Source organism: Botryllus schlosseri, chromosome 14 (genome assembly GCF_051294905.1).
Source record: "Botryllus schlosseri isolate E-star chromosome 14, Bs_hap1, whole genome shotgun sequence".
NCBI classification, from domain to species: Eukaryota; Metazoa; Chordata; class Ascidiacea; order Stolidobranchia; family Styelidae; genus Botryllus; species Botryllus schlosseri.
Genome location: NC_137249.1, coordinates 19,472,740 through 19,498,833, shown reverse-complemented (window position 1 = coordinate 19,498,833; position 26,094 = coordinate 19,472,740). Strand labels below are relative to the sequence as shown.

The 26,094-nt window shown below is 38.6% G+C and overlaps 2 protein-coding genes across 8 annotated transcripts; both read left to right on the top strand.

The window, feature by feature from the left end:
• Nucleotides 1-891: 891 nt before the first annotated feature.
• On the top strand, nt 892-21,579 carry LOC145455781 (uncharacterized). 3 transcript variants are annotated; one of them, XM_080333782.1, is made up of 9 exons: nt 892-3,352; nt 4,041-4,106; nt 5,779-5,988; nt 6,052-6,129; nt 6,977-7,070; nt 15,140-15,356; nt 17,197-17,336; nt 18,585-18,678; nt 20,596-21,579. In XM_080333782.1, exons 1-9 carry the CDS (start codon nt 3,261-3,263, stop codon nt 20,706-20,708), a joined length of 1,104 nt encoding a protein of 367 aa, XP_080189908.1. In that variant the 5' UTR covers nt 892-3,260; the 3' UTR covers nt 20,709-21,579. The 3 variants fall into 3 exon arrangements, with proteins under 3 accessions (XP_080189908.1, XP_080189909.1, XP_080189910.1); XM_080333783.1 differs by having other exon boundaries at nt 895-3,352; nt 17,197-17,327; XM_080333784.1 differs by lacking the exons at nt 892-3,352; nt 4,041-4,106 and adding an exon at nt 4,253-5,679.
• LOC145455804 (uncharacterized) lies at nt 10,528-14,331 on the top strand. Of its 5 annotated transcripts, XR_013920416.1 has the most exons (8): nt 10,528-10,680; nt 11,130-11,293; nt 11,355-11,564; nt 11,626-11,700; nt 11,758-11,941; nt 12,257-12,400; nt 13,267-13,361; nt 14,185-14,331. XR_013920416.1 is itself a non-coding variant. In XM_080333823.1 (7 exons), the coding sequence occupies exons 5-7, from the start codon at nt 12,340-12,342 to the stop codon at nt 14,287-14,289; spliced, it is 261 nt and encodes an 86-aa protein (XP_080189949.1). In that variant the 5' UTR covers nt 10,788-11,293; nt 11,355-11,564; nt 11,626-11,700; nt 11,758-11,941; nt 12,257-12,339; the 3' UTR covers nt 14,290-14,331. The 5 variants fall into 5 exon arrangements, 1 of the variants encoding a protein (XP_080189949.1); XR_013920417.1 differs by lacking the exon at nt 10,528-10,680 and having other exon boundaries at nt 10,775-11,293; nt 13,270-13,361; XR_013920415.1 differs by lacking the exon at nt 10,528-10,680 and having other exon boundaries at nt 10,775-11,293.
• Nucleotides 21,580-26,094: the final 4,515 nt, after the last annotated feature.

The window sequence follows — 26,094 nt, the reverse complement described above, 5'->3', positions numbered from 1 at the left end:
TAACCTTCTTTTAGGTAGTCTTTCAAATCCATAACGACTACTTTTCCTCCTTTATCTGCAGGCTTTACCACGATGTCATGGTCATGTTTTAGTTCCCTTATTGCTCTTCTCTGCTCATTTGTGAGATTTTCGTCGTAGTTTCTTTTCCAATTGTCAGATTTACTGATGAATGTTGCATTTAACTCATTGTGAAAACTTTCCAGATATTTATCCAAATTAGTGTTTTCGCCGTGTGGGGCCCTCCATTTTATATTTTTCTTCGGTTTCTTGCTGTGTATTTGCTCATTTGTATTCTGGGCATTTTGAGAGCCATCGTTTTTCGAATTGGTATCGTAGAAATGAAATTCATTTCTCATTTTTCTGTCAAATTCGTCTGCGTCTCCGGCGAGCACGTACGGATCTAGTTTTTGTGCAGGACAGAATTTCAAATTCAGACTGAGCACTTCTATTTGAGATTGGCTCAATGTTTTGCTAGACAGATTTGCGATAGCCAGATTTGATTCTTTGCTTTCAGCTGTTGCACCAGGAGGCAGTGATATTTCAGATTGCTGTCTTTCCGTTAGTAATTGCGTAATTTTATTCTCCTTCTGCATGATCATCTCTCTTACTTCCTTTGTCGAAATATTTCGAACTACTTCACGCAACTCTCGCTGTGATTGGGGATTGGCAACTAAATTTATGGTACACTCAATATCGTACCTGAACTTTGCTCTGCTTCTGTAATGCACATCAGTCAGATGTGCCATCAATTTCTTCGACATTCGTCGAGCCAAATTTTCGGAGCATGTTGTCCTGAAGGTGTTACGTAAAGGATTCTGAATTCTTAGACCCTTTGGGATCAGGTCGCGCTTTTTGCATTCTAGTAGAACGCAGATGTTTTGATACTTTGGCCAGGGTTTTGAGGTGATATTGAAAGACACCCAGATGACTAATGCGCTTTTTAAAGTTGGTGAGCTGCCATTTGGTTTTCTTGAGGCTTGAAAAGTTTTCCAGCATATAAAGCAGAGTGCCAAGCTACCAACAGTTATGTGAAGTACGGTCACAGAAACGCCGCTCAGACATCGTATATAGCCTGTAAATATGCGCTTCAAAGTAGATGGTGACTAGACGGATTTGGGACTAGCTTTGAGTATAATTCATGATATGTTGAAATTTATGGGCTCTATACCAGTTATGCAGGGCATACCAATGTCTCTCGGCCTTGCTTTAAAGTTTTTTACTGATTGCAAAATCGCCATTACCAGATTCTCATATCAGAGACATCAATTGCATCCCTCAGCAGCCCAGTGTTCGAATATTTCTCTGCTACTTGACGGTAACTGATCCAGGGCGTTAAAAATGGTGCTCATTGCAATTGAGAATGGGATATGCCAATGAATAGTATTTACGAGTTGAAAAAGCATTTCTGGTACTTCACATAAGCGTTGATACTAGGGCTTTTTATGTGCTCAAAACTTTCCGAGCTTCAGGGAAGCCAAATGGTAACCCTATGAGCTTATAAAGCACATCAGTCATCTGCTGTTCTCTCAAAATCACCTGAAACCCCTTCTTGCCATAGAATAATGAAAAGTATTAGTGTTTTACCACGATATATGGATACAACTAGATGGTATTCACCGAATATAGAGGATGTGAAGAGAGGACGATAACTTTTTGATAGGAAGAAGATCTGTTATGATGCCCATTAGTCTTATTATTCGCTGAAGAGCAAATGATAGAATATCATAACATCAAATTGTGTTGTGAAGAAATCTACATTGGACCGACAACGAATATAGATATTGGCTTGAGAAATATATTTACCCGTAGTTAGCTGCTTATTGTCAGTTCATTCCCTTTTCGTGGTTTCAGTGTGTAAAGTAGGCGACTCTATTTGCAAATTATCTCACCATACTTTTAACTTGGCTATTCCAATGAAGTGGACTCATTTCCAGCTTTTTCGTTTACTGGCGATGTCTTCATCGAAACTCCACCACAGGCCCTTGTCAAGGTTGAAACGAGTGGATAAGACATCCCTATTCCCTGCCACTTCAGGCATACCTGGAACAAGATTTTTGGTCATGTTGGAGAGACGAAATTTGCCACCGTAAATACTATTGTTTCAAAAATGACCTAATTTCAATTTGGCTGACTTCAGCATCTACTGGTTGGAATTGAGTCAAATTTGGAGTGCAATGTTCATTTAGGTAACCTGGCAATTTGACAACTAAGCCAATGAAATTTGAACGCCCCTAATGTACACAGATCACAGGGTTTCCATGACATAAATTGTTATCCATTTGGATGTGCACTAACCTAAGTTCTATTTTTACTGTTACCTATTCCGGTTCGCTCCTATCGGACGACTGAAAAAAGGACATCAACAGTCTAATGGCCTGCTCATTGGTTCGTAAATCTTGTGTGGCCCTTAGGCCAAAAAGGTTGGATACCCCGGCTGTAGGTGGCTAGCGCCTTAGCTGTCAGTGTTGCCTGGCGAATTTGGGAGCCAAATTTTTGAATTTTGGCCCATTTTCTCATTCGCTGGCAGCGGAATTTTGAGTTTCACACATTAGCACTATTTTGGCGCTGCGGACTTTTCAACTGAGACCGGTATCACATTGAAAACTTGTGCTTACTCGTGCGCATAAGGAAGTATTTACGTTTAGAATTGGAGAAATATTACGGTTAACATATTTTATAATCGGGAAAGGAGGACACTTTGACCAATCGAAAATGTTAGTTGATCAAGACTGAAAACAGCCGATTTCGCTATTTTTTCTGTAAAATTTGGTGAGTTGACTAAAATAAAGGTCACTGCTGCTAAACAATTCAGATTCCAGCGTCAGCGAAGCGTAACGAAGCTGCAATATCGGTCGTTGTCCTTCCAGGTTAACATTCGATAGTTTGACAAAAATATTTGCAGACAATTCCTCACACTAATATTCCATATTGCGAGACATTGTTTCAACTAACAATGAGAAGTAAATGGTCCAATGAAATGATCAAGTAACTATACATTAGATATGTCACCACCCCTAGACACAACTTTAGGTCTTTAACTATAGTTCTGATACTGTACATTTTGATGCTACTTCCAAGCAGCAATTACTATGCCAATATATTTTCCTGAATCACATATTGATAGCCAGGACAAATCCTTAGTTGCCCCTTGTGATGAAAGGTGACGAATTAATTGCACTGTTATGTAAAATTCGCTTCTTCTGCAATTTTTATTACCGTACGCCTTCTGGTATTACAGCCTATACTACGGAATCTTAGATATGAGTAAGCCAAGAGATTGTGAGTCTTCAACAAGCTACAAACTCCGTGATATTTCCAGATACAGAAGACGTGCATCGCAGACAAAGCATAGGTCGGCTCTGTTTGTCTGCTTCAGTTTGCAATTTTGTGTGAGATATTAATTAGGCCTACTACCGGACTGGTATATGAATTGAGTATCATTAATCCTTAGACAATCTTGTTGGCGACCTGAGCAAGAAATCTGATGAAACTGTCTAGCTTCAAACCTACAAGCTACAGTTGCACTAATTCTTGAGATATTATAGTCAATTTAGTCATTATAGTTTCATCAAAATGCTCACAAAGTTACAAATCAGCATTGTTACAAACAATCAAGGAACAGTGATACAATGCCTATAGTCATCCAGTAAAGTACATTGGGGCTAGACGTAGCGGTCTTTTGTTCGTCAATGGCTTGTAGGCCTACTGCTTTCCTACATGGTGAATATCGCAGAGTGATCGCTGTCAAGTGAAATAGTAGCCATTTTCATATTACAATCTATTTCTCTCATTCAAGGTCTGTACCGTATTGCTCTTTTGTGAAAGTACCGGTAACAGGGGTAGGCTATGTTCTAGGCTATGGAACTAACATGCTGGTCTTGATAATTTTAGATCATTTCATCACTGTGATGAACCTGAAAAGGTTCCCTATTCCCCATCAGTTGCCTATCTCCATCACCACACAACTTAATTGTCTGACATTCTTATTTGAAAAAGTCATTTCTATTCTTCCATAAATGACAATGGTATTTATCATTTAGGCATCAAGTTGCATCCTGTTATCAGCGTCTAAGAAAATGCATTCCTGATGGAGGTAAAAAGTGGAGGTAGGCATGTCTTGCACTGAAAATGATTTTCTATTAAATATCTGATTGAACAGTATGCTGATAAATCCCCGTAAAGCTCTTGATATTAATAAGGACATGGGAGTGTTGGCTAATTGTCATTCTCTCCTGATTTGCTACTTCTGGGTTACATTAAGCATGACCTGGAATTGACCTACAATGATCGGCTGTAGTCTAAAATTAATTTGATTTGACTCCAGTGAAATGGAGCTTACATTAATGACGAATTTTGCTATGATACAGGTAGTTTGTTCTGTAGACTACTTCTTACTTGCATTCAATTCATATTATGGAACTGAGGTGTCTCGTGAATTACAAGATGACTTCATTCTAGACCAGGGGTGCCCAAACTTGTTCCAAACAATTGCACCTTCCGTAAGCTCTCATGGACCCAGCGACATTACAGAAAATGTCAATGTTGCTAGCTGTGTTAATTAGGATTCTTGTTACCATAGCGTGGCAGACTTCAAAGCTCGTCCTACCCTGATGTTAGTTTTATTTCTGTACCGATGTAAAATTGAATTTTATGAAGCAAGATATACTAAAAAACCTTATTGTGCTCAGAGACAACTTGTGCGAAGAATGCAATTTTTAATTTTACAGATGATGTAGCCTGCAAAACTGATCGAGGAAGCTAGATTGTTATTTGCCTGCATTCTTCTTGTGATACAGTAGTTACCTACATTAGGGCTACCAAACCCCTGGATTTTACGAACATGCCCAGGATTTTAGTTTTAAATTTGTGTCCGAGTTTTATGCCTATTTTCGGAATTTTTATATTATGTTGTGGTCCAGATCTTTCCATCCGCTCCCACCTATAGGTTACCTGCTATTTATGAGGTTAACATTCTCAGCCCTTAATAAAGTTTTGTCACTGCTTTAAATCTGTTGCGATCACTTGCGTGTGACACCAATACAATGTTCTAAGATTTAAAATGGCTGCACCAAGTTTGCCTCGGTGCGTATTCAACTCAAACTTAAAGTATCTGACTCTGAAATGACCGAAATTTTCTCGACCTATGGTTCCTAAACTTATCAAAGAAATAAAATTAATGAAACGATCCCTTGGCAATATTCTAAATGACTCGCTTACCAAATCAACACAAAATTACACGTTTGATTTTATGACTTGTCAATGTGACAGGTGTCGCCGCTTTTTGTGACAAGCTCAGCTATGATTGGTTGCGTTTTTGAGAACGCAAGTCTAATATCGTGAATCAGATTGATCCATTTCAAATTCACATTCAACCCCTGAAAACGGTGGTGTTGGCCCTCATAGGGCGATCAACCTAATCTCAGGGGGGTGAGTCCTTCAGACCCCTCTTACCCTAATGGTAATTTCATCAACCCCTAATACATCCGATTCATAAACACTATTACGCGATTCACGAACGAGCCGAAAGAGCTCTCATAATACAGGTAGACTTAAATAAACAATAAAATCAAGTACTGTAATGCATAGTGACACTAAAGAACGACCCAAAATTGAAGTTATATTGTCCAGCATGGCATGAGGGCTGGTCAAGTTCTATAGAGCAATGCGCTTTCAAGCAAGGTACAGTATTGTTAGGTTAAGGATACCGCTATTTTTTCATGAAATTAGATAACTTTTAGGTGTTTATTGCTGTCATTGTCAACTACTTGTACTATTTAGAAAATCTTGCGGAAAGAGAAAGACACCCAATAAAGTTGCTATCCTGCAACAATCAAAAGATTACATACTTCATTTGGAAAGCGTGCTCTTGAATTTACTGCATGAAAAGAAAGTGTCTGAAGGCTATTGCCGGATGAAAGACAATGCTATTGCTACAGCTCTCGCAAATTTCACTACTGTGGAAGATTTTCGTGCTCACTTTGACTGCCGGTATGTCTCATTTAATTCAGTGTCCATATTTTTCTATGCTCTGATTATTATATTCTGACATAGGTTTGATCCACAAAGTTCTGTGACAACTTATTTCAACAAATCACCAAATACCAAGCCAGTCAAATGGACACCTCGCAGGTGAGTTTCTCTATCAGATTCTAGCTTCTTGTCTAGGCCTAGTGCAATTTTGGGGTAGTACTACAATATCAATAGTGAAATTGAGCACCATGGTCGATTAATGCTTTTATAGGGTGTAATGGTAATGGTGTGGGTAGATCTTATCCACGTGTATTGTGCATTTTCATATTAATGATAATTCTTCAAAGTTATCAGTTGAAGTGTGCAAAAGTGGGTTAAGTTATTGATATTCACCAGGCCCGTAATTTCAAGCCCATTTCGAAATTGATGAAATCAGCCGACATCTTCATATTCGATTTCATTGAGTGGGAGTAAAGGTAGCATCAATATAAATACATAATAAATCCGATATTCGAGTAATCAGAACATGTCCACTAGGGCTCATCAAGTAGCCAGTACGATTTGAGAAAAAAGTCATTTTTGAAGAGCCCTAATGTCCATCTATCTTACCGAGAAAACCTGCTTATTTGAAGAGAATCATCAGAATAAGTAAATTAAGAAAATTCTTGTAATAGATAATGCAGTTCAAACCCAAATGGAGGCATGAAAGAGCCACATTTCACCCGTGAGGCGATCAAGATTATACTATAGGCTACTATACAATTACTATGGTACAATCAGTACTATAACAATTGTGTGAAAATGCAATCGAGTTGATCGACCCCTCCCAGATTGTGTGGAACCACAATTATGTGATATGATTGGAGTCTGACAAGCTAGGATCAATATGTTATCCTTATGTAATTGTGATTACTATACTTGAATCTTGGCCTAAAATTGCCGATCTAGTTGCATATATCTTAGAAGTATTTTGTGTTTCATGATAAAGTCTTAACTTGGTTTGCAGAAAATCTTCCCAGAACAGTGAAGATTTGGGCTTTGTGTCCGAAGAAGGAAGTCAGGACAAATGTTCCAACCACTCCGGATTACCTAAGTCTAAGGTACGTCCGTCGGGATTGTAATGGATCGAGTCCTTTGACTCAAGACATTCCATATGACTTGTTTCAAGGCTTCATGTATCAGAACCGATATTTAAAAATTAGTCAAGGTACCGATTTGTATTTGTTTGTACAGCAGTACAGTCATGTTAATAGTGAGAAATGAAATATAATATGAATGCGAAGCTTTCAATATCAACTGAGATTTTCAATATCCCGAGTCGAATCTGACTTCGCTTCGATAATGAACAGTGGACTCTAACTCAACCCTTAGCTGCCGATCTTGAAATCGAACTTGAGTTAGTGGTGAGTTGAAATTGACTCGATTCAAAACTATAAATGTAAGATTGACTTTGGCTTCGAACCTTGTGACTCACCGAGCGAGATAGTGTAACGGAAATGCGTCAGTCTTCTTGAACGGTGCATCGTGGGTTTGATCCCCGGCTGGGTCAGACCGAAGACTAAAAAACTAGTATCAGCGGCTGTCCTTCTAGGCTCTCAGCATCGACGAATAGGATGGAGGAGAAAAAAAGAAGGGGTGTGCAGACTAGGTTACCTTGCAGTCATATCGCATCTCTGTTGTCAAAGCATCTTGATAATACAGGCTAAAAGGAATATCATCTCTCTCTCTCTCTCTCTTTGTTTCTTGGTTACAACCCTGACATCCGTCATTCAGTATTTAAATAAATTGTTCATCACAAGAGAACAGATGCTTGTCATATGCCAATCAATCATGTGCGGAAGATTCTGGTAAAGCACCGATATCCATAATTTACATTCATATGCAGATATTTTATCCTATTACGTAGATGTTCAGTTTTCAAGAGCATTTAAAGATTTTATTATTGATATTATTGATCGAGTCTTTACAGCAGTGCTTTTCAACCTGTGTGACGGTTTGCACTTGTGCGAATGAAAAAAATTGCAGTGCGAATGACGAAGGTGATGCGAATGAAAATCGTAGTTAATTAATAGTTAACTATTCTGACCTGGAATAATTCAAATAAACCTGATAGGAAATTTAAGGTCAGTGTAACTTTTGTGGTTGCGACGCCATTGTAAAACTTAGTACGACGCACCACTAATCGTAGCTCTCACAAGCCGTAATGAATTAATATTCCCGCACTATTATTATTGCGTAACCAAAAGACTGGTTTGGAAGCTGGTGTAGTGGCAGTATAGAGATCTCTACAATCTCTATAGTGGCAAACCTACAGTATATCAGCCCGTCTGAGCCTGCGACAGGCTGGGAAAATGACTTAAATTGACTTTCTACTTTCTTTCACTAAATAATCATCATATCTTTGTAATAAATGTTCGATTAGCGCGTGGCACGAGGATAAAATACCATCATTACAGACTCACATTTGCAAGTTACTGAAACGCAAATTTTTGCTCCTTCAAGGGTATGGAAGTATGGACCGCAAAGGGTATAATTTTGGGTCGACAAGGTGCCAGAGCTATCTGTTAATATGTATGTAATATTTGTTGAATTTATTGCAAAAATTCCTGCGATAGTTTTCACATATCCAAGGTCACTGTGTCGGGTACTGTAGCCAATAAGCGAGACACGCAGAAAATATGGCTTTATCATGAGAATTTATGATAAGATTTATCCGATTGTTTTTTCTGGAAAACATGGTCAAAGACCGTTGGGATTAACTAGTGTAGGCCTGTAGCGGTGTGCAACGAGCGAGTTCAGGCCTATGAGATTTATTGATTTCGAGGCCAACCCCTTCTGCGTCGGGGCACGTGACGACGTAAAGTTTTGGCGAACCAACCGCAGATAAAATGCGATGCCAAAAACATAAGCGGCGACAAAACCTCCGTCTGAAAATGACCGATGCTGGATGGCCAAACCTTTAGAGATGGATTGGATAAGCTCCGTGGTTGGCACGGAATAGTCCCGTTCTTGCAATCTGGGTAGACAGTAGAGGTCGACCGATATTGATTTTTACAGGCCGATACCGATATTTCGACGCTCACAAGGCCGATAACCGATATCATAGGCCGATATTAATATGGAAGGAGCAGAGAACTATTTCGCCAAAAATATTATATATTAGGCAAGGTGGCACTTGTTCATGCCACAGAAAGGTGAACAACAAACAAGAAAACTGAAATCGGAATGACTTATTGCTTAATTGTGAACATTCGTTGAAATTTAGGATAACCCGAAAATCAAAACATGATACAGAATTGCAGATCAGTTCAGAAAAGGTAGATTGTAGTTAGATGTAAAATATCGGTCGCGATATCGGCCTAGATTGGCCGATACCGATATTCGAGAAAGTTCCAAATATCGGCGCCGATAATCGGCCAAGCCGATAATCGGTCGACCTCTAGTAGACAGTAGTACAACTGCGATACGCATAGGAATTTAATTCGCCCTAATTTGAAATCGCGTGCGTCATACATGTTTTGTAGAGCTGTCTTGGTTAGAATTGTGGTGTACGCGTTCTGTATGTCATATATGCCCGTAAAATCGTAGCATACAACTGTAATATTAAAAATTAATTCCTTTTCATGGGTGAGGCTCGGGTCGCGAGATGCCACAAAAACTCAAATATCAGTGGTAATCTAAAAGCAGCTATAGAACCGTTAACAAACTTATGAATGGATGGATAGATTGAGATTGAGATTAAGCTAAAGAATAAAACACAGAGTATCGTGAGGTATTTGCTCTTATCATAGACTCGCGAGACGGAAGTTGGAGCAAGGAATCATAAGGTAGCGAGCTCTAATGTGCCTTGATCGTTTTGCACCTTATGTTCCAAAGACATAACGCAAAAGCCTCCCCAGCAAACACGAGATATATTTCTGACATGTTCGGATATCTTTTTGTTATCCTAATTATCTCAAAATTGTGTTTGTGCATATCTTGTCCGGAAACGTATCTTGAGTACATCTTTTTCTTATCCAACAAATTTCGTCAAAATGCCGAAAATACATTTGTGAGGAATCAAATTCGATTATTGTTTCATTTTATGGTATAATTTATCTATACTATCAATTTTATTGATGTCTTACTCTTATGGGGTGATATGTCACCATAATTGCCACTATCGAATCATAGCAATTTACATCGTTGTAAATTGCTATGATCGAATGTTTTTCCTTTTGTCACACGCCGCTTTCGCGTGATTTTGCAGATATTTTGATTCTTGGCCATCCCAAATTTTGGAATCCGAATCCAGGCGGCAATTTGAAAATCTTATGAATTCTGGGTAACCCGAAAAACTGCTGCCAAAATAATGCCATACTATTTGATAGTTCAATAGAAAAATCCTGCTACAATCCGACTATCAAAGCAAATTCAGAATCCGGATCTACTCCGGCTCATCCGGCTGCTCATCCGTACTCCGTAGTGTAGCCGTCTAGCCGTCGTAGCCGAGTGACTCAATGGCTTGAGGCACTTTCTCCCCACGCGAACACCCGTTTCGGCGCGCAGGTTTCAAACTGCCAGACAAAAGACAAGCGCTCTGATAATGGCGGCTTGCAGTGCAGATATCGTTGTCGTTTTGGTTTTAGTAGCGTTCAGGGAAATCGCAGTTAATCGAGGCTAATCCAAGCATATTTCTATATAAGAATACCGAAAACTTCACTGTGCAAGGTAATTTATATATGCTTCTTATATAATCATAGTGAAGAATTAGCTGTAAATGAATATAGGTGGGTATTATAGTCTATCAATAAATCGAGCAATCATTTGCTGTTGTGCTTTTCGTTGAACAAGAACAACCGGTTGCTGTTGCTGTAATACATAAAAGCTGGAAAACCGATGTAGAAGTGATCTCATTGATTCCTAGCTTATATCTTATGAATTGTGAATTGTGCGAAATTGTTTGTATCTATAATAGAATTGCATGGCTGGTGGTTGCGTAAGAATGCAAATAGCACGGTAAGGCCAAGAACAAAAAGCAACCATAATATGATAATCGCAATTGGTCTCTGTATAAAAGATACAGATGAAATGCTCATCCAGTAAGTTTTAAACTCAGAATTAGCGTACTGTTTTCCAAGTGGGCCTACCTTGCCATCTACATTATCCATCTGTTTTAGATGTACGGAACGTAGCTTTTAGTGATATAATAAAAGTTGCGGAGAGTAGTGGCTTGCCCACGTCTTTGTCATAGTCTGGACTGAACATGAAGCGCAGCGGCCAAAACGAAAACGTCAGCGGAACAAACAATTTTTGAATAGTTCGGCGTCAACTGATGGTCAAGGTATACCCTTTTATTCTGTGCAATATGGTATATATATATGTAAAACGTTTATAATTTGTAGATAATGTTTTTCCTGCAAGGAAGAAACGTAATCCAAGTATTCAGATACAAGACATGCCAATTTCAAGAATGCGGTCATCTTATGATTCTGGCAAGCAGGAGTGATATCAATGATGCTCGCAATGCAAGTTTGCCATCATTAGCGAAAAGAGTGTTCAAGAATGGCATAATCCCATCGTTGAATGTAACGGCCAGAGATCTAAGTCATGCAGTAAGTTCCTAGCACTTTGATGCGTTCTCGAATTTGAGAATAAAGTCTCGCTGTTTTTCAGATGCTCCTTCATTTGAAATCATCGCTGAACTACAAAATTTTGACCATCAACAACGCGGCCTGTCATAAAGTAATGGTAAGTTTATCACATAGAAAGATCAATCCAACTTCCTTGTAATCGAATCCTTTTTAGCTTGTGCATCAAAGACATAAAGTTGCAGAAAAACCAGATGATGGATTTCCTCAGACATCATATCGACAATTACTCCAAAAGACCTCAATCGAGTGCCCCAATTTTGCTGAAAGATATAATTGAAGATCCCTGTGAAACCTTGTCACAGCTGGAACACCTTTGAACAACGGCAAAGTCTGAACTGGTATGTTTTTGTTTCTCATTCGAACAAAGCGATTGACAGTCTAAATCAGGGGTGTCCGCCGACACCAAGGAATCATTTTCAGACACAGCAGGGGTCCTTCTCGAAATTAGTTCTATTATCCAAAATTGAATTGCCAATGTGATTTATTGCGAAATCGCAAAGTCAACCAAGCCTTTGATGAGCGTGACCATGAAATTTATGGTGTGGATGGTTTTATCTAGAATGCCCATAAATGTCATTGTTAATTCTGGTGCAAACCATTAATGCAAGGCAGTACCATCTGTATTGTGTACCACTAATATAATGTTGTTACAGGTAGCCGCTTTAATGGGATTCCGGGGTGTACGATTGCCGGAAACTGTCGAAAATATGATGACCAGCATAGCTGTAAAGAAAGTATGGAAATCCTAGTCTTAAGGGTCAAAAAAGCAAGAGTGACACTTGAAAAGACTATTAGACGTAAGTTATCAACGGTTATTGACGGAAATTGAACGTAATCAACGTAAAAAAAAGTTGAGCCAAAGCCTCGATTTTTCAACATTTTAATCGTTTGACGTCATATGTCGTCACTGATGTGCAAAGTTATCTACTTTAGTACTCTAGTTGTTGACGAGTTTTGTTCGTTGTCTGATGGCTGATGTATAATATACCATGATTGTGACTGGACAGTAGGGCTGTTCAAAAATAACTTTTTCTTCCCGATTCAAGCCGTTCACCTCTTAAATCGTCAGGTTGCAGTAGAAAACCTTGCTCACCAAATTTCACTCGATTCCAATCAGTAAAGGCATCCGCAGATCCAATTAGAATTTTTAATTTATTATAAAAAATTAAAAAAAAAAAATTCCAAATTTTTCTGCCAACCCCATGAAATTGTTGAGCCGTCTTCAAAGACGTTGCAAAACAAATTTGAGTCAATTCCGACCAGTAGAAGCGGAGTTATGTGAGTTTTTCGATGATAATCTTCGGATTATCCTTGATTGGTGGATAATCCGCGATTTATCAACGAAAAACTCACATAACTCCGCTTCTACTGGTCGGAATTGACTCAAATTTGTTTTGCAACGTCTTTGAAGACAGCTCAACAATTTCATGGGGTTGGCAGAAAAATTTGGAATTTTTTTTTTAATTTTCCATAATAAATTAAAAATTTTAATTGGATCTGCGGATGCCTTTACTGATTGGAATCGAGTGAAATTTGGTGAGCAAGGTTTTCTACTGCAACCTGACGATTTAAGAGGTGAACGGCTTGAATCGGGAAAAAAAAGTTATTTTTGAACAGCCCTACTGGACAGTGGATATATTCATCTAATTATATCTCGTTTTAGAAGCATGCAGATCGGCTCATCCTGACCTCGAGATCCCAGATAAAAGAACTAAAGATCAGGTTGCAAGATCTCTAACTGTTGCTGGATCTTGCAAGGTAATTTTGTTATTAAGTTTGATGATTGTGTGGTGTGACAGTTGTGTCTTTTATGATATGAGTGGACTGTAAGTGAATTGTTCTTGCCGCTCATCTTCAGAACATTGTATATCAGTGGTCCCCAAACTTTACGAGAAAATTTACGTGACAATTTCCCTCCGCGGGTCGCATTTGTCTCGCACGGGGAGAATAAAATTTAATTTGAATAACTCTACTTCATGTTGATTTACAAAATAATTTTAAGCAACTTCGATTTTGGTTCAGACAATAACCTGTCTAAAAATTTTTATACTCTGGGAGTTAAAATATTCGAAAATTTCTGGATCGTGTGAATTTTTGGAAGGTACTTTGCAGTCATAAAAATTGTCTCGCAGACCCCAGTTTGCGAACCACTGCATATATTTACTATGCCGTACATGGAATGAGCGATCATTATCACATCAGCCTCTCACAGGCAACTATTACCATATTAATAATAAAATGATAATGTAAAGAACAATCTTCACCCGGTGCCCAAACGATAGGTTTTGAAATCCGTTCCCAGCAGCACGTCTTCATGACGCCAATAGCATGAAAATCTTCTCTATAATGACAGGCATTATTGAACTTGAACAGGTTCTGGTTTCTCATCTTGAAAGTGAACTGCGTTAATTATATCTTCAGTGTAAAAGTAAAGGTCATGTCGCTTTTGAAAGAGGGCTTGAGGTCTTTTGGTTAATGTAACTCAGATCACCATCCCATTTTACCCACAACCAAACACATAACGACTTCTGTTCTACAGTGATAATAATCAATTGTACTAATTTACTCATTTATGTTATAGGGTGGCGATAAAGAAGATAACAGGAGCAAGGCTGTCATCACAGAGTCTGACAATTCCGACAACGATTTCGAACTTATGCTTAGGCAGCAATATTTGCTGAAGTGATTGCGCAGCTCTGTGCTGATTTAATACACGAACAAAGCCATGCATGATTTGTAAAATCATCAGTCAGTCTTCATTGATAAGGGCAGTGCAGGATGTGGCAGGTCCAGGTACCCAACCAGGGTCAGGGGTCACCTAGGGTCAGGGTTCATCTAGGGTCAAGCAAGATATCATGACAATGTCATACAAGTATCTTTGAAGATGTCCTATATATGTGCAAATGTGTCGACAGATTTATATAAACAATACATATGACTAGATATATTTTGAAGTAGTTGAGTCATATACAAAATATATCTGCAATATATTCTGTGTTTGCTGGGTCAACACAAACATGTGGGTTTTTCATCCTTTCGACAAACAGGAGCGTCAGGGGACCTTTGTGTCAGCTCTCAAAAACGATTTCTGCCAGCAAGCATCTTTCACTCGCGAAAAATATGCTGTATTTTGGCTAGGAGTACAGAACAGATTATAAGACCTGGCCATCCAAGCACTACCAGACGTTCTGGTACAAATTTCCAACAACATTGTTTGGCCGAGACGGGCGCGTTTTAATGAAATAGTTGAAAGCAAAATGAGCGAAAAATGTTGCCTTTTTAATGAGGCACTGGATAGCTTAAGCTACATAATAGTCAATTTGGTGCACATCTGAACAAAATTTTGTTAGGTAGGCCAATCTTCATCTACTTAATGTATAAAAATTTTCGATTAGTTTGTGCGAATGAAATTTATTTTACAAAAAAAGTGCGAATGGAGCTCAAAAAGGTTGAAAAGCACTGCTTTACAGGAAAGGAACGTTCAGCACAATTTCAATCTTCAATCTTTTATAATACATGCAACCTTTCCTTCACAGGAGCCATATCAATGTGGCGGCGAAGCAATTAACCGCAATCAACTACCGTCAGGCTTGGGGCAATACAACCCATACATGCTGTATCCTAACGGGCCCTATTTGAACAGTCCTCACTTTCTGTATTACGTTCCGGCAGTTGGATACCCAGCGCCGTTTTACAATCCCTGTGGAAGCGCCGTGCACGGTCTATTACAAACTAATGTACCTAAGAAAAACGGTAAGCGATAACTTTCCATCTGTTGCTACTTTTTTGCTGATATGTGCCATGCTTGCCATGCACGCTCATAAGAAGGGCCGGGCATGATGATTCAAGTGCTCAAATCTGAGTCGACTACTGATTTTTTTTATCTGAGTCTAGTAGTGAGGGTCATTTTTTGGAGTACGGCACTGAATTTATAAGCCTCTTGTGACCAAGAATTAATTTTTCAAGGAGAATTATCAATTCGACAAATGACAATTCTCAGTAGTAGTGATCCACCTGCGAGGTTTTCTCAATGTGTTCTGTCATGTTGGGCACATACGGAATTATTGTTGATCAAGTTCAACTGGTAATATTTTATTTCTGATCGTATAAAATAACATATTTTTGTGTTCTAGGTTTTTCCAGTGTGTATGATGGGTATTGAGTGATACTCGAAGGCTCGAATTGGAAACAGACTACCCCTGTACTAGAATTTGCCCAATCCTAACTAAGAACAACATTGCCTTCAGCTGCAGAATTGTATGCAATCGTGCTTGAGGGTCTAGATCTCTAGTGAGACATTTACATTCATTGTCGGTTTGATCGCTTGAAATCTACGTATGGATATTTAGATATCCGTTCCTGATTCTACTGATAATCTCTGAATTGCAAATATCGATTTATACTCTCCTAAAGTTTTATTTATTAGCTAGAATAATCCAAGGTAGACAGATGAAGGGGCAGTTCTGTACCAAATTGGCTATTGATGGGTGTGCTTGGGCCTACCAATTACCTTTACACGTAGGAAAATCAATAATGTTTATACTGTAGATCAGTGGTCGGGAACCTTTTTTGTGCGAAGAGCCATATTGGCCCCATTTTTCCATCTCAACTCCTAAAGAGCCATACATGCCAATCAACTGTTACGTCACAATTGAAAGTTCGTGACGTCATGGTAGCACTTATTCGAACTCACTACATGGGATTTCTCGTGTGCGCCAAATTTTCTCTTTAAAAACTGGTATTTATTGTTCGAAAGTAAAGCTCGAAACGAGAGGTGAGGCACAGACGGGCCAAGCCTCACCATTGATAACTCAATTTATCGTAAGTAGGCCTGGCTTAGAAATTATTATAACTGATATTAATCGAATGTGACTGCCACACTGATTTCGAAACTCTAAATACTGATCGGCTTCTCAATTCTCAACGTATTCGGCGGTATCATAACGTTGCGCTACACGCCTACATTTTATCGCCGGTACTACACAGATCTATAGCCTACTTACCAATCAAGAACATGGATAGCTATGACGTTGTTTGTAATTCGAGTTTGTAATTGTCACATCCACAACAGTTCATTTCGCCCTTGGATCAGGAAGACAATGCGTATTTGAAAACTGCGTTTTGAAATGGGCGTCGCCATGTCAGCTATGCTCTTTGATTAATCAACGTATCGCACAATTCAAGATCAGGGATATCTAGAAGTTCTAGAAATCCCTGTTCGAGATTTCGAGTCGAGTACATAGAATTGGCGAGTGATTTTGGCTGCCGGCGTGACAGTAATTTAAATATGATGATTTTAAAAAGAGGGGTTCTGAGCTCCTAAACCTGAAGACAACATTGTCTTTACCCCTCAAAGACATGTTTATACTGCCACGAGAATAATTATTCTGGCCGTGATAAAAATTTACCAACAAGTCGCTGCAATATTGATTTATTGTTTGAATTCAGAACAAAAATATATATTTGGCAAAGAGCCATATCTCATACCCAAAAGAGCCATATATGGCTCGCGAGCCATAGGTTTCCGACCACTGCTGTAGATGGTGGGGTATTGTCAGCTCATCACTGTAATGAAACAATTTCTTTAAAACAGAGATTCCGGTATCTCGCACATCAACAATGCTTTCATTTAACAAAGCATCAAACTTGACGCCTCCTGGTGTTGACGACTCTCCACATGTTCCTTCAGCTAAGCCTTGTGGTGGTAAATTACTCCATCCATTGGTAAGAGCCGTAAGACCGCAATGATACTCTACATTTCTCTTTTTGCTGTATACAACTCATTCACGCATTCATTTGTTCCAACTTTTTGCCAATAAAACACTATCATTTAATTCACTGTCTTATGAGTGAAGGGAATTATGATATTATTATAGAGGCATAGTAATCATGTGCAAACTGATATCCGTTGAAGACCACTTCCTGCTGCAATTGTTGATGAACATGAATTTTGAAGAGTTTCTTGGAGGTACAGAACTTCAATATACAATTAAATAGTATATTCATATTGAAATGAACCCGAATATTTTCGGCTGACACTCGTCAGGGGTAATCGTCAGCAACTAGTAGAGAATTGGAAAGAACATTGTATATCAACAATCGTATCACAAAATATGACGTCACCAGCATGAAAGAGAGAGCGTTCAATGTACTATTTTTAGGTGGTACACGAACTCCTTTTGTTGACAGAGTTTTGGTTGGTGTATTTTGATAAAAGTTGATTCCAAGGCACACAAATGGAATTGTGAGCGACCTCGCCCTGTTCTGATAAATCACGCTCAGTGAAAAGCTCACCCTTAACTCATCCACTTAAGATTGATGCTGATCGATCAAAGGCCATTAATTCTGCCATCGGCAAACATCTGTTGGATAATCCGATTTGTGCGAATAATTATCGAGACGACCGATTTCGAATCGTATGGCGAGGTCGCTCACAATTCCATTTGTGTGCCTTGGAATCAACTTTTATCAAAATACACCAACCAAAACTCTGTCAACAAAAGGAGTTCGTGTACCACCTAAAAATAGTACATTGAACGCTCTCTCTTTCATGCTGGTGACGTCATATTTTGTGATACGATTGTTGATATACAATGTTCTTTCCAATTCTCTACTAGTTGCTGACGATTACCCCTGACGAGTGTCAGCCGAAAATATTCGGGTTCATTTCAATATGAATATACTATTTAATTGTAACATGAATTTTATGACCAGTTGTACTAATGAATCTTTGAATTATTCGAAATTTCTTGCCTGTGATTTCATATTTTGTGGTACGATTGTTGATATGCAATGTTCTTTCCAATTCTCTACTAGTTGCTGACGATTACACCTGACAAATTCATTTCGCTATGAATAGGCCTATACTATTCAATTGTATATTGAAGTTCTGTGCATGTACAAGAAGCTCTTCTAATGAATATTTCACTTTAAACCATGATTGGCCATGGTCACAATACCCATGTTGCAATCTTCTCACAGGTAGGAGGGCCAGTGCCAATGCCACAACTTGAGATGCATTACTCTTACAGCAAGCCGGACGGTAAGATGTCGCCGCCAAAGATATGTGTTCGTGGTAAGTCGCGGTGTTCTGTTTATGCTCTTCGAAATGGACTGTTGGCAGCATATTAGTTATGTGAACAAACAAAAATAAAAATACCTCTGATGATTGATTATTTGGAGGTACTTTAATATCCCATTGAATAATATAGATCGTATTCAAATTTGAAATACCTATTCAGAAGTAATCGTCAGCAATAAGTAGAGATTTCAAAAGAACTTTGTATGCCAACAGTCGTAGCACCAATTATGACATCACGGACATGAAAATTCGAATAATCGAGTCGAACTGATGGTTTATGCTTGATGCACATGAACTCGTTCTGCTAGCACTAACAAGATTGGATGATTTCGACAAAAGTCAACCCCAAGCCACACATGAAAAAAAAGTAACGACCTCTTCTGGTAATGCGAAATCTGTGGTCTGGGTAATTTTTCGGACACCTAGAATTATCCTATCCATTATATCGTTTGTCAATGGCAGAATTCATTTCATATCTATGACCTCATAATTGGTGATAAGACTGTCGATGTCTGCAAAATTCTTTTGAATTCTCTTGTTGCTGACGATCACCCAGGATGAGTGGCAGCCAAAAATATTCGAGTTTATTTGAAATTGAATAATTATTCAACAGATTGATTATATTTATTGTTATTAGTGTTGATTAAATATCTTGCATACTTTGCTTGTGAACTCCAACGTGACCGTTTCAAACAGGTCTAGGTGAGTTCGCGACATGGTGCCCTAATTCGATTGGTAACTATGTTTGCATCTGTAAGCGGGATACTCAAAAATACCGATTGCTCGAGGGCGAAACGATTTGGACCATTCCAAAACAATTTCGACCATCATTATAGTCCAAAAGATAATCTGGGCGAGAGCAATTAGGATGCACAGGATGATCCCTTGCAATTTGTAATAAAAATTTTGTGGTGTAAACTGTGGTAGCTCACTTTGTTTGCCGTATTAATACTGTGCTATTCCAAGCGAAAGAATTTTCGATCCGGTGTCATATAAGATATCGCTGCATTGAGAGGTGGGATGCTGACGAGTTATTTTGCCCAAATGGTCTGATTTGCCATTTGCGTTTCCCTGTCTTGATTGGTTCAAAAGTTTGATCCTGTGATGTAATCAATTGATATGATAAAGATCCGAATTTCTGATTTCAAAGTTCGATATTTCATGACAAACCTTGGCAATAGCATAAATATCGTTTTTGTGACATCACGTTTCCATCTATTTGTTGATCAGACATTCAAGGCCCTCTCGATCCACAAGACAATTACCCGACCGGTCAGTTCTGGCCCACTGGCCATAAGTTTGACATCATTTTTTCGTGCTAATCAAATTTCGCATTTATCTGCAGTCTGCAGTAATTCACTTGACCCGACCTCGTATGTTGGGCAATGACTTCTACGTTTTCGAATTACTCAAGTGGTTATGTTTTCACACTACCTTCACTGCTACCAAATTCCACTTTTTGCTATTTGATTTGAAAAAAGTTTGCATAGGTTAACTTCACTTTCGCGTGAAATAGCTGTCTCATTTAGTATGAATGAATTTTCATAGATTCTAGGCCTACCTATTTGTGGTGTTAGCCGTGAAGATGCATTTTGAAGTGTTGAAAGTCGCGACCCCACCACCGATTAGCTGCCAAAAGTATGTGAACCCATGACATACCTTTGATGATGAAAGTAGTACTTTTACTTCTACCGGGTTAGCAACGATGACTACTTCTAGTAATGACAGCGCATTTTAGGTTTTATCAGCAGTCGAGTTGCTTGTTTGGGGCCGATTGTATCATAGGTATCTGATTGTAGCACATTGAGCGCTCTTGTTCTTTTGCCGTTATTTTTGATGTAGTCTGATTCGTAGAAGCTGTAAATTGGTGTTATTGATCGGATATATCTGATTTCCCTTATTACATTCCAGGACTCTCCGATTCGAAATCTCCTCCCACATTGCTGGTGATGGAGAAGTCGAAAAACGTCTGTGACGATGGTAGCGGAGAATATTACTCGTGCCTTCTGCCCAATCCTCGATAGCCTAGTTGAGAAGCTTTGGTAGTTTAATTGCAAATGCCTTGGCATTGTGATCATTTTACCATGATATCCCATTGAATGATGCATATTGAAATAAATCCGAATATTTTCGGCTCACAAATGCAGAGGTAATCGTTAGGAGCTTGTTGAAAATTCATACTTGTTGCTGAGTGTTAACCAAAAATATTTGGATTTATTTTGATAGAATAATATTATTCAATTGTGTTTTGAAGTCATGTACCTACAACAGTCTCTTCAGACTGACAGTTGCAAAGCTTTTGTGAAGGTTTAGTGATAATTTTTCCACGCATATCATCACAGCGAGTGATGTCACGCACACTGTTGAAAATCTTGGTTGGTTTGGCTTTGTTTTTTCAAGCTTGGATGCGCATTATACTGACATTGCAATTCAAAAGTGTTGGGCGTCTGTATCTGTGCAGGCCTATTATGGACTGATTACAATCATGATTTTGAAAAAATACCTAATTTGTGTTTCTTTACTGTTCAATTTCTTTGTTGGGATATGAAAACTGTGTGGAGGGATTTTACCTTTTATTTATTCTGTTTGCTCTGTTTTATTGCGAGAGTTTCGTTAGTGGCGATTTTCTGTGATCGATACCTTAAATTATGTTGGCATTGGTGCACGAATTGGCGCAGTAAAGGCTGTTGAATTCGTTGCATTGTTTTCTTGTGCCGTGTTGCCAGTTTCTGTAATGCTGCAGATACCTGTTATTACCGCCTACATGTTCTTGTTATTTTCATTCACCCTTTGCCTTCACGTTCCGAACAGCGATTTATAAAAGTGCTGGCGAAGTTTCAAGCTCCTGCTTTCCTTTCGTTACTCTATGCGGAATAAATTGCCTTATTCTTGGTACATTGCCGCACAAGAAAAGGTTACGTCTCGCATAGCAAAATAGAGTAGCATTTGCACCGATTGCGTAGGGTCCCTAGAGCAGGGTTGCCAGACATCTTTTGAGAAAAAGGGCCAAACAGCGCCGGAAAAGGGGCCAAAAAGGGCTAAATTGTTCAATAACGTTGCAACCCCACAGACCTTTTGTCAATCACCTGGAATTCCAGTCTTATATTGTTAATACTGTTGTAGGACACCAAATCAACTATCTACAACTACAATAACTGCTATTATTTCAAGCTTTTTCCAAACGGATGTAAGATCGTAAAATAAAACTTTTTGTGCAATAATATTCGAGTGATTAAATTTTATGAATTTCAATTAAAAATTGATAGAATAGTCTCTTTACATTTGAAACTTATCCAACTTATATATTCAAGTTTTAGGTTTTTCACCAAGAACTCTCCGGTTATGTGGAAGTTTTTTTCTTTGAAATTTCTATCAATCATTAAGCACTATAAGGGTGCTCTTCTTCAGACTTTTTCTGCTTAGCTTCCAGCCATGTTCAATGCTTTTTCGTCCACCTGTTCACAAATCTGTAATTACAATTCCCACACAGTCTACATTCTACAAAAAGGAATACAAATCTTCATCTTATACAATGTTTCCACTGAATCTTTGACATTGGCATAAAGATAAACATTATCAGCTCAATTTGCGATATACATTTATTTTAATAGCTAGTTTGATGGTATGTCTCAACTGCTTTCAAAGAGGGCCAAACATTGAAAATAAAGGGCCAAGGGGCCAAATTGATTTTTTGGGGGCCAAATGCCTCTAAAAAGGGCCAATCTGGCAACCCTGCCCTAGAGAGAGATATGATATTCTTTTTCGCCTATATCATCGAGATGCTTTGACGACGGAGATGGTACATCTTTTATAGTAAGGTCATCTAGTCCGCACCGCCTTTTATTTCCGTGTCCATGATATCCGTGATTGCTGAGCGCCTAGCATTACAGCCACGGATACCAGTTTTCGAGTCGGGGATCGAACCCGCGACCTAACGTTCAAGAAGCCGTACGCATCAGCATTACACTATCTCGCTCGTAAGTAATAGATATGTATTCATCATGTGGGTTGCAATCAGTGCCTGGGTTATGAAGCAGGGTTGTAACCAAGTCCACAATCAGCAGTTAATCTATATTCTCGACTCGAGTCGTTCTTGTTCCATCAAGTCCAAGATTAAGTTTTCATTCTCGAGTCATCTGCGGGTGACTTTCCATGATATCACTCTGTTTATATGAGAAGTATCGCATTCAGCATGATGCCTTTTCACAACCTGGGTGAGAAGGAGACAGATCAGAACGATATACACGTTGCCTTTTTTTGTCGACCTTCACATTCGTGAGCGGCTACAGCAGTCTACTGAATAAACAGGCGCATTTGCAGCACAAATATAATTCAAACCTCGCAGTGCTATGGTAGGTACTAAATTTAGCATTGAGTATACAAAATTCGCTTTTGTGAATCTCTTGTCTTAAATGCATTAAAGGCACGTTGATGCTCGTCACTGTAGCTTTGAAAATAAAATCACGTCATGGAATACCAGAGGTTGTCAAACTAGTCAAGAAAGCTACTCAAGTAGAAGTAGCGACGAAAAAATCGACTCAAGTACGAGTAGAAGTACTTCTTCCATAAGCAACCTAAAACTACTTGAAGTAGAAGTAGAATGGACTGACTTTAAATCTACTCGGGTAAGTAAGTAGTTGTGAAAACGATCCTAGCTCGTTTACATGGATTGTCAAAATGTGCAAATTGAGCTAAGCGAAAGGTGCCGAGCTCGATTCATATTGATGCATGCCAGGAGGTATCCAATTTTCGACAGCATAAGCATTCGTCTGCATTATGGGATGAAAATAATAGTATTGATATGGAAATGCTATACTAAATCCTCCGTTTTCTCGAACAGCACGTTTTAGAAAATATCATGGTGTGACGCCCTCCCTGATATTATAAGGCCCGTATAGTTTAGTTGAAGAGCAATACGGAGAAGTTGTATAGGATACGGTGTAAACACTATACGCGATTAGTATACGTTGATAAAAATATATGGTGGACCGTAAAAATACCATATTGTGTAGCTTTATTTCCGGAAATTAAAGGCATGACTCAGACTTGGACAACTAGAAAATTTTCAGCTTTTCTGAATTAGATTAGAATTAGAATTAGAGCTCCACAGTTTTTTTCAAATTAGATTAGAATTAGAATTAGAGCTGCACAGTTTTTCCAAATTAGATTAGAATTAGAATTAGAGCTACACAACTTTTTTCAAATTAGATTAGAATTAGAATTAGAGCCACTAAGCTTTTTCCAGATTAGATTAGAATTAGAGCTATACTTAGTTCGCAAAAACTTGGAAATTGAATGAAATTGTATATGGGAAATGAATACAGCAAAATGCAGTTCACATCAAATCACAGTGCGTGGTGCAAAAGGCCGTGAGGCGATAAGCGCCACATATTTTTGTTTAATAAACAGCAACAACAGTGCATTCCCATAACATGAGAATGGTTAACTTCTGTACACCAAGCTTGGCTCGATTTTTACTATACTTTAATAAAATATTACTTCTTTTATGGTAACCGTGGGCATCGCCCATATGTTAGTCAGAATGGCGATGTACTAACGTAAAGTTTTAGAAACTAGGAGAATGTTGTTTGCAGACTACAAGCTACTCTAGCATCCTATATTCGTCATAATATCTACTATGACTGTACGATGTAAGGCGATGGCGGCTTGGCACTGGATTTCCCTGCGCAAGCGGGACATTCTTGTTAACTCGCTGCAATAGTGCAATATGCCTCGGACAAAGAGGAATTTTCGGGAAAACAATAATTAGATTAGAACTAGAATTAGAGAATACGGACATTTCCCAAATTAGATTAGAATTAGAATTAGAGCATAAGAACATTTTGCTAATTAGATTAGAATTAGAATTAGAGCATGGAAGCATTTCGCAAATTAGATTAGAATTAGATTACTGGCATTTTGCTCTAATTTAGTGAAATTAGACAACTAGAATTATCTAGTTGTCCAAGTCTGGCATGACTACACTTGCTTTTATACCTCAACATACTGGGAATTGAAAGTGAAATATAAATACTACTTCTAAAAGCGGAACATGTATTTCATCTCTTTAGTCTAGAAGATTTCAAAGGTGGTATGCTAAAACAGCTCTAAAACGAAAAAAGTCATTACACATTTCCAGACTAGGACACGCCATGGACATGCTAGATTACGATATGATAAGTAGGCCTAAATGCTAGATTGCGAAACATCAGTTTCAAACGTTGTGATGAGCCATAGATAATGTGATGAAATATTTCATATGGGCGAAGGACGACAATGTGATGTGAACGGAACCAGGCCAACCCGCTACCTAAATTATATTCACCGATACTTTCGTGAAATCGAACTGGTCACTCCATATCCACTGCGCGCGAAGCGTGACGAAAATTCTGGGCTTTACTCACCTTTTATGAAAATTAAATGTTAATACTCCATGAAAACCGCCCCGAAATTCCTCAGGCTATCTTCTGACAGGAGGATTGAACTACTTCTACTTGACAAACTGGAAATAGCGAAAAGTAAGTAAGTAGATCACAAAATATTACGAAGTAGAAGTAGCGAAAATCAGATCTACTTGAGTAAGCACCAGAAGTAGAGGAAAACTACTTGAGTACTTCGAAAAAGTAAAAGTACTTCGTTACTGACCACCTCTGTGGAATACTACCACATCTCGTGACTCATATTCGCCCTTGGTATAGAACCAAGCACATGTCGTGTATTGATATAGAACAGAGGTCTCAAACAGGTGGCCCGCGGGCCGCATGCGGCCCGGCACGGCATTTTGTGCGGCCCGCGACGACATTTTAGATTTTTATTAATTTGACAATATATATAAGTGTCACATATATCTTTTCGGGTTATTAAGTGAAAATTCCCTCTTAAATTGCTCCGAAAGCCTGAACCTATTCATCAAACTTCACTATCATATCCATTGCAAATGCTACCATGAAGTGAACCATTCACTATTTCGCCACATATCCACATCATGATGACAAAACATGACCCTTACACGATTCGTGTCTGATATTTGTGAGTTGGAGGAGGGCACCATACAATGCTATTTTCTGAAATGGGATGTTCGAGTAAACAGGGGATTAGTATCGCCTTTCCATATCAATGCTATCATTTTCATCCCATGGATGCGGACGTATGCTTATGCTGTCGAAAATTGGATACCTTCTGGTAGGCATCAAAATCAATCAAGCTCTGCACCTTTCGCATTGCTTAATTTGCAGCTTTTGACAGTCAATGCGAATGAATTACGATCGTTTTCGCAACTACTTACTTACTTGAGTAGATTTAAAGTAAATCAATTTTACTTCTACTTCAAGTAGTTTTCAGATGCTTAGGGAAGAAGTACTTCTTAATAGATTTTTTCTTCGCTACTTCTACTTCTGCTTGAATATCTTT

Coding starts and splice junctions, on each gene's coding strand:
- LOC145455781 (XM_080333782.1), top strand. CDS start 3,261: ATGAGTAAGCCAAGAGATTGTGAGTCTTCAACAAGCTACAAACTCCGT. Junction 3,353..4,040: donor GCATCGCAGACAAAGCATAG/GTCGGCTCTGTT, acceptor TTTATCATTTAG/GCATCAAGTTGCATCCTGTT. Junction 18,679..20,595: donor GCCAAAGATATGTGTTCGTG/GTAAGTCGCGGT, acceptor ATTACATTCCAG/GACTCTCCGATTCGAAATCT.
- LOC145455804 (XM_080333823.1), top strand. CDS start 12,340: ATGGAAATCCTAGTCTTAAGGGTCAAAAAAGCAAGAGTGACACTTGAA. Junction 12,401..13,266: donor ACTTGAAAAGACTATTAGAC/GTAAGTTATCAA, acceptor ATCTCGTTTTAG/AAGCATGCAGATCGGCTCAT. Junction 13,362..14,184: donor CTGTTGCTGGATCTTGCAAG/GTAATTTTGTTA, acceptor TTTATGTTATAG/GGTGGCGATAAAGAAGATAA.